Genomic DNA, 9,070 nt, shown 5'->3' with positions numbered 1-9,070 from the left:
GCTGGGTCATAGGGAAGCTCCATGTTTAGCAGTTTGAGGAACCTCCAAACAGTTTTCCATAGTGGTTGTACTAGTTTACATTCCCACCAGCAATGCAGGAGAGTTCCAGTAGAAGTTTTTTTTTTTTTAAAGATTTATTTATGCATACAGAACTGGGGTATAGGCCAGAGGTGCAGAAGCAGTGAGAGGATTCACCAGAGTCAGAGTGAGGAGCAGAACAGGTTGATTGATGAAGGACACTGCTGAGAGTGGGTCAGTGGGTGGGTAAGGAGAGGTCTGTCACGCCATGTGGATCACCTGGCGTGGGACTGGACTCATGCTGAAGTAGTTATGGCAATCTTCATGGTGCTGTGCTTTATTTAACCCGTTGCACCAACAGGGGGGCTCAGCAGAATTTTTTAAGGTTCAAAAGTATGTAATTTTTTAAACAATGCTTTGCATGTGCTAGCCCATTTTGAGTTTTAGTAAATTAATAAAAATAAATGCCACGTCATAAAACTGAGTCCATGTTAACTGGAAGTGGTGTGACATTGTATTTTTAGGCACACCAGTGTACTTAGCTCTTCTTAAAGACTCTTAAACTCATCCTTTCAGTGTATAGAGCCTGTTAACCCCTAGGAAATCAGCTCAATTGAAACACAATTCACAAGAGACTGAATGTATGGTGGATTCAGCATCTCTTTCCTAGAAGTCAAACCTCATGAGAAGTCAAATCTTAATCAAAAACCCGCTGTCTGAAAGTCTAAAAATTCCCTGTGGTCAGCACATTCTGCCACATGGATAATAAGCCTATAGAGGAATTACAGTTATTTTGCTCTCACAGGCAATGCATGAATGAAATGTATAATAGCACAAGGCTGAAATGGGAGTTGTGTTGTTGATGGGCCTATAATACTTCCCATTTGAGCTTTGTGCTGCCTGTTATTGAGCCTGAGAAATGCTTTAAGTTCAGATAAGCCATTTTCCTCTTTCTAGAACTTTTTGTATCTGACTCTTGGTACTCTTCATTTTTATGCTTTTGTGCCCATATGCCATTATTTCTTTGGTTCTGTTAACACATTAAACCAGATTACAATTTGATTTCACAAGTGAACTCTTAATAGGGACATTTTTTTCTTACATACCCTAGTTCCTATCAGGCTACTGTTGGAACATATTTGAAACACCTTACCCTACCACACTGTATTTCATATCTTCAACACAAATTACTCATGAATCTCTGAACTACCAATCAGACTGCCAATGTTTTAATTTTGTGAGCATTTACTTGATTATATGACTTATAATTTTATATATATATATGACTTTATTATAAACATTAACGGAAAAAAATTTCTTCAAATCTTAACATACTGTTAGATTTGGTATATTTTTTAAAGATTTATTCGTACTGGCCCTCCCTGGTGGCGCAGCGGGTTAAAGCACTGCATTAAGAAGCTAAAGCCACTTCCGCATGAGTTCGATCCCCGCCTGCCCTGGAGGTGACCACATGGTGTGGCAGACCTCTCCTGACCCGCCCGCTGCTCCCCTCAGCAGTGTACTTCGTCGATCTGCCTGTTCTGCTCCCTGCTCTGTCCCTGGTGAATCCTATCACCCTCCACATCTCTGGCCTGTACCCTAGTTCTGTACGAATAAATAAATAAATCTTTAAAAAAAAAAAAAAGATTTATTCGTACAATAACTGAGAGGTATAGTATAGGCCAGAGGTTTGGGGGAAGAAGGTGAGAGTGTTCACCAGAGACAGAATGGGGAGCAGAATAGGCAGATTGACTGGAATAAACTGCTGAGGGGAGAAGCAGGCAGGTCAGGAGAGGTCTGACATGCCATGTGGGTCACCTTGGTCAAGAATCGAACTCGTTTTGAGGTGGCTGCCAATCATTTCATAGAGCTGTGCTTTTACCCGTTGTGCCACTAGGGAGGGCCCTAGTTGGTATTTTTTATCTGTGATGACATATATAATGACTGATACTTTGGGTTACATTGCAGAATTTTTTGTTTGTTTGTTTTCAATTTATAATATGGTGAACATTTTCAAATAAAATTAAAATATTCTTTGAAGAACTGACCTTAAAGTCTTACTTTGAACTACCCGTTGAATTTTTTTTCTCCTTTCACCTTGTGAAAAGGAAGAATACTTAATGGAGGAAATTGATTTAAATTACTATAACACATGATTTAAAAAAAAAAACTGAACTTTTTCTCTTTGAAGCCTCACAGAGAAAGAAAGCACACTAGTACTCAGCCAGGGGGGAATTTCAGCAGAAAGATACCTTACCTTAGCAGGTGTGGAAGAAATTAAGGAGAGGTAAAAAGGCTTTGGTAGGAGTTGATATCAAGTAGTCTTTTAATGCCTTTGAGAGATCTAAGTAGTAAGCTACTTTTAATAACTTTTTAAAAATGTCATTCTAATGTTGAACCTCCGCTAGGTTTCAATAAGAATTTAATATATAAATGCTACAGGATGTTTACTTTCAGAAAGTTTGGCCAATTTATATTCCCACCAACAAGGTGTAAAAGTACCTACATTATGAGTCCCTTAGCTGTATTGCTTATTTTAAAGAATGTGTTCTTCATCAATTTATGGATATAGACATCATTGAGACAATATGTGAAGAAGATACTAACTTTGCCAAACAGTGATGAACTTATTAATGTTTAAGAGTTGCTCTCAATGTTTATGTTCTGATTTTGAAAATAATTTCTAAACCAGTGAAATGTGTTTTTTTAATTTTTTAAAAATTTTTAGCAGCTATTTTGAGATGTAATTTATATACCATTCAGTTTACTTGTTTGAAGTCTACAATTCACTGTTCTTTATTATATTACACATATATGCATTTACTTATAGTCAATTTTAGGGTGTCCTTTTTTTAATATGATAAATTTCAGAATTTTAATATGATAAATTTCAGAATAAAATTTAGAATTTTATTCTTATATTAGTATAAAATAGTTATAATGAATGCCTGTGATCTGGAGTGAATGTTTAATGAAAAGTCTCAAGTTAAATGCTGGCAGTAATTGTGAAATTGAAAAATCTGCTATTTTGGAGAGTTTTGAAAGGTTTATTATAAAGAATTCTAGAAAAAATTATCTGTATCTTTTCATGTAGCTAAAAGACCAACTTCAGGACAAACTGTGGCTTCTGTTGTGTCTGCTCAGAAAATTACAAAGCCTGCTGCTAAATATGGAATACCTTTAGCATATAAGAAATGCGGAGATAAAAAATTACATGAAAAGAAACCACTCCAAAAACATAAACAGGTATGGCCATAATACAAGTTGTGTATTAATAACAAATTCAATTCAGTTGCCCTGATGGTCATAGCTTGGTTTTTATTAAGTTACAAAGAACATTGCCACACCATGTTCTAAGAAGTCTTACAAAGTCATAAAGAAACATCTAGTAGATATATTACCTGAGTAGTTGGGGCACAAAGAAAGTGATATAAATAAAATCACTTTTGAACAATCTGAATAGAACCATTTTACTTTATGCAAAAAACAAGTAAATATCTATGATATAATTGATAAAAATCTGGGACATTTTTGTATTTGAGAATCCACAGTCAGATAAAACCATAGTACTGGAAGGTGTGTTATAGTGTACTCTATCATATTTCAGATGAAAAAATTAAGTTCCATGGCATTTACATGTCATGTTCAGGAACACAGTGTTCGTTATAGGAATTTGACACTTTCCTTAATGTCGGTGGCAATGCCTGCATACTTAGGTATATGCACACACGTATACATACTTGCCTGCTTAGGTATACATTTGTGTATACACTGCTGAAAGATAAACTTCACCATAGTCAGTTTGGTTAAAAACTGTCATAAAAAAAGTTTAAAGTTATTGTAACTCAGATTTTTGGCTTATTACCCTTCCTTCATGAAATGTATTCTTTACTTGAGGTCATAGTTGTTACATTCTTCAGATTTTCTTCCTACTTTAGTGACAGTTTTTCTCAGCCTCTTGCAAGTTCCTCTTAATGTCCCTGACCTCCAAATGCTGGAACACTCAAGGACTTAGTCCTTCAGTAACTCCTCTCTAGTATTGATTTCTGCAACAGCATTGGTACATGGAAACAAATTTCTATCTCCAGCCTGGACTCCTTTCTTGAAGTACAGACTTATATCTGTCTTAACATCTGTAACTGAAGTTCTAATAGGCATCTCAAAACTAAACTTCTGATCTATCCCTTTCTCAAACTGATCATCTTTATTTCAGTAAATGAAATCTTCACCCTTCCATTTGTTCTTAACAAAAACTTTTGGACTGCTTTTTATTTCTGTCACCACCTTAGTCCTGACCCTCATTTCTACCTGGAATATAGTTGTAATCTCCTGGTTTCTGTGATCATACTGCTTTTAACTGTATCCCCTCAGACTGTTGTTCTCAAGTAGCCTAAATGTTTCATCTATACTTCATTGCATCCTCCTGCTTGAAACTTTCCAATGTATTTTCATGTCATTTCATGTAAAAAAGAAAATCAGAGGAAAACAAAGAGAAATGACAATCAAATGTAAAAGTTTTTAGGTCTTAATTAAAAGAATTAGAAGGCCTTCCCTGGTGGTGCAACTGGTTAAAGCGCCCGCTGCTCTCCTCAGCAGTGTACTTCGTCGATCTGCCTGTTCTGTTCCCTGCTCTGTTTCTGATGAATCCCCTCACCACCCTGCACCCCTGACCTGTACCCCAGTTCTGTATACATGAATAAAATAAATCTTTAAAAAAAAAGATTTATAATACCTAAAATTGACTTATTTTATTTTATTTATTTTTTTTAAGATTTATTTTTTTATTCATACAGAACTGGAGTACAGGCCAGAGTTGTGGAGGGTGAGAGGATTCACCAGAGACAGAGTGGGGAGCAGAACAGGCAGATCAACAAAGTACACTGCTGAGGGGAGCAGTGGGCTAGTCAGGAGAAGTCTGCCGCACCATGTGGATTTCCTCCAAGGCAGGGAATCAAGCTCATGTGGAAGTGACTTAAGCTTCTTAGTGCTGTGCTTTAACCCACTGTGCCACCAGGGAGGGCCCAAATTGACTTATTTTAAAGTAAAACTTTTAAAATAAGTTTCTCCCTTTGGTTTTTGCATCACTTATTTTTGCCTTTTTTTTTCCCAGAAGGTTAATCATCTTTTCATTCAAGTTCATACTGATTTTGAAACTTTTTCAATCTTGAAAGCATTATGTTAAGTAGAAGAAGTGAATCACAAGAAATTCATAAAGAAATTTATAACCATTTTTCATTTGCATTTTCAAAAATGAAATATGTATTATTGTAAAAGGTTTATATATATCAAGCATATATCAAAATGTCTCTATTTCTTAAAATCTTGATTTGCTCTGTAATCATTATTTTTAAAAGGATTCTACTAAAACAAAGATGTGATTGATAATTAGGCCACCAGAGGGAGCTCCATGAACATGTTTAGTACTTTCCATACCACCACCCCCCCACTCTCAGCCAAATTTCTGAAAAAGAAGTAGAAAATAAACATCTTCTTTGTATGGATATTTTGTATTTTTCTCTAGTGTACAGAAGCCGTATTCTAAAAATAACATGTGTGATTCCAGAGGAGCAGCTTGGTATTTTTATTTCACAAGTAACTTGAGAATCTTATATGTAAAGCAATATGGAGCATATTGAAAGATTAAATGTAAATTTTGCTTTATCTAACTTCCCTGAGAGATGTCTTAAACGTTCTTTTCTTGTTTCACATTATTTTATAATCTACTTAATGGTCTTTTAAAGCTGGTCCTTACAACCTACTGAAGTTGTCAAAAATATATAATGCAGGGCTTTATGTCCAGAAATAGTTACTCAGTAACGCTTTTTTTTTTTTTTTTGAAAAAACAGCTTTGAGATAGTCACATACTATAAAATTCGTCCATTGAAAGTTTGGGATTAAATAGTACTTAATCTATTTACAAAGTTAATACAATCATCATCACAATCAACTTTAGAACATTTTCATCACTACAAAAAGAAATCCTTTTCCCCTTAGTAGTCCCTGTTCTTGTTCTGCCCTACAGTCCTGACATTCAGTAATGTACATATAGAGATTTACTTGTTTGGTACATTTCATATAAAAGGAATCATACAATATTGTGGTCTTTTGTGACTGCTTTTACTTAGCATGATGCTTCCAACCTTGCATTATGTGTCCATGCTGTACATGTACCAGACTTCATTCCTTCTCATTGTCAGATAGCCCTTTGTATGGAGGGGCTATATAGTTTACAAAGTTCCTGGATAACATTCTTTACTAGTTTCAATTCCATATACATAGAACATATCTTTGAAATGTTAAGTGTGTTTGTAATACAGTGAGGTGCATTATCTACGAATGTGTATTTTTCTTCCTTGTAGTTCTGTAATGGTGTCTCCAGGGCTCTTAAATGTTTTGAAGTTGCAAATGGCACTATGACTATAACTTTGGTGTTACATGCAATAAGGTACATAGTTGAGTGGTGAAACTGTACTGCCAAAACTTATGTGGTATTGTGAAACAGTAGTAAGTCAATAAAATTTTAATATATATGTATGTGTATATATCTCTTACTTTTTATGCACATACATATATAATCTTACTAATTAAAGAATTTAATTTAAAAATTGTCAGTCAATGGAAGACTTCTGGGTGTTACAATATTCTGTTTCTTTACTTGGGTGGTAGATATGTGGATATTCCCTTTATTTTTCCTAATCGCTTTATCTTTTCACTACTTTGCTTTTATATCATATGTTTAAAAAAAAGGAAAAATGAAGATGAAGAAGAATCCTTTTCTATAATTTCATCAACTCTAGTATTTCTCTTTGTTTAACAAATACCATTTCAAGCACTATACTGGTTCTTTCATTTTAGTGTTAATCTATGTTGAAAGAAAATGGCAGTATTTAGTTCACTTTTTCTTATATTAAATTTCAATAAATTTGAAATTTTCAAATGGGTACCTTAAAATGCTTATCTAATTTATAGTTTTACTTTTTGTCCAGGCCCATCAAATTCCAGTGAAGAAAGTGAATCCTGGAGAAGAAAGGAGGAAAATGTTTGAGGTATAAAGACATCTGTCTGCTTATTTTAAAGCTTTGCAAAAATAATCACAGAAAAAGAAACAAAATTTGTAATATAAAACCTCCAAACAATTCCTCCTTATTTCTTTCAAACAATAAACCTCATATACCTCTAACCTATTACTTTTTTTTTCTTCCTAAACTTCCCTGCAATATGTCTACCATTGGTGCACTAACTTTCATGTTGAAATTAGAACATAACATTCATAAAAATGTTCTTTAATTTAAGGAAGCAGCACGAAAGAGGCGGTTGGAATTTTTTGAAAAAGAAAAGAAGCAAAAGGATCAGGTAATTTTTTTTGCTTTTATTTCCCTTACTTAGTTGTAGATGATAATATTTTCAAGAATTCTAAGAAGTTTGTATTTAAAATTGTTACAGATGAGCTTAATGAAAGCGGAACAGATGAAAAGACAGGAAAAGGAAAGAGTAAGAAAATGTCTTTTTCTATGGTACAGTATGTCTCCTCCCCAACCATACACTGTTTTTTTTAAGGAAAATACTGATGTCCATTTTATTATTAAATGTACTTCGTGTGTTTTATATGAAATACTTGAAATGGTGTTTTGTTGTTTCTTTTCCCCAAAAGCTGGAAAGAATAAATAGGGCCAGAGAACAAGGATGGAGAAATGTGCTGGGTGCTGGTGGAAGCGGTGAAGTAAAGGTAGACATTTGCCACTAGCAATCACTAGTGCTGTTTTTCCCTCTGCTTTTACCTGGCTCTTTAAAATGTATATAATTGACTCATTTCTTTGTTTTCTTGCATTTAATTTTTACTTTGGATTTTCAGCATCTTTTATGAAGTCTTAGGGGTTTTTTTGCATGTATTATACATAACCTGTATTGATAATGAGTATGTGACACTCTTAACATTGCTTTAATAGTTTGATGTAAAAGGTGTGATACACCATTCCTGAAGAATAATCTTTTCAAAATCAAATGCAATTCCTAACACTTCCTGCCTCATTCTTCTATGGTTTCATTTAGCCTTCATATTAAGTTTTCAGAAGACTAATTTCTGGCTCAGTGTCTTCAAGCTCATCTCCATTCCAATCCCTGCTACACATTGTATGCTCTAGGAATGCTGAAACAAATAAAAATAATACTCATAGTTTTCTTATTACTGTATATAGCTTGCTGGGTCTCTGCGTTTGCACTTGTGTTTCTTTTTTTTCTTTTTATATCCAAAAGTCCTGGTTTATTATATTAAAAAGGGAAGGAAAGTAAAAGGATACTTGCAGAGACACAAGCAGGCAGTAAAAGCTGCCTCTGAAAAAGACAGGTTTGTTAAAATAGACACCGGCATAGAGACAGGTGGGCAGGAGAGCTGCATTTGTAAATTTGATAGTATCCCTTGCTCCTCCTCACTCATGGTCCCACCTCCAACCATTCACCTAAGTAACTACTTAGCCAAATAAGTTAATTCAGACATGTCCTGTGGGTAGATCCAAACTATGTAAGCTGGGCAATTTTACTTAGCTTTTCTGAGCTTTTATTTTTTCATTAATAGAAAAAGGAAATTTGCATGAATAGTTCCTGGAGCTTGGCTGTCAAGGGCTCATATGTTATCTTCCTTTTCTTTCTTCTGTCAATCTGAATCTTGGATTTCTTCTTTTGTGCTTGTAACATCTTTTACATATTTATGGTAGGCCGAATTCTAAGATTGTCCCTAAAATTTTGGACACCTGGTATATATATCTTGTATTACTCCTCCCCCTTGAGTATGGGCGGGACCTATTAATAGGGTGCCACAGAAGCAGTTCCCTTAGTAAGACTCCTTCATAAGTTGAAAGGTGAGAAAACAGACATGCTTCTGCTGACCTGGAAGGAAACACATACTCAGGTGGGAAAGAAGTGTATATAGGTGGCTTCTAGGAGTTAATAGTGGCATTTGACTAATAACTAGCAAAAGATGATGATTTTAGTGAAACAATCATAGGAAACAAATTCTGTCAAGAGGATCCTGAGCGTCAGATAAGAATTGCAGCCA

The 9,070-nt window shown here is 34.7% G+C and overlaps 1 protein-coding gene across 1 annotated transcript in view; it reads left to right on the top strand.

Annotated features, from left to right (window-relative positions):
- The window catches only part of NEK1 (NIMA-related kinase 1), a 94,302-nt gene that overhangs the window by 20,609 nt on the left and 64,623 nt on the right, over positions 1-9,070 (top strand). The window contains exons 11-15 of the mRNA XM_012724792.1: positions 3,113-3,264; positions 7,005-7,064; positions 7,312-7,371; positions 7,462-7,509; positions 7,670-7,744. Coding sequence (XP_012580246.1) covers positions 3,113-3,264; positions 7,005-7,064; positions 7,312-7,371; positions 7,462-7,509; positions 7,670-7,744 — 395 coding nt within the window. The remainder of the gene's footprint in view (positions 1-3,112; positions 3,265-7,004; positions 7,065-7,311; positions 7,372-7,461; positions 7,510-7,669; positions 7,745-9,070) is intronic.

Source organism: Condylura cristata, unplaced genomic scaffold, assembly GCF_000260355.1.
Source record: "Condylura cristata isolate star-nosed mole 26May11 unplaced genomic scaffold, ConCri1.0 scaffold00014, whole genome shotgun sequence".
In the NCBI taxonomy this organism is placed as follows: domain Eukaryota; kingdom Metazoa; phylum Chordata; class Mammalia; order Eulipotyphla; family Talpidae; genus Condylura; species Condylura cristata.
This window is presented reverse-complemented; position numbering and strand designations above follow the sequence as displayed.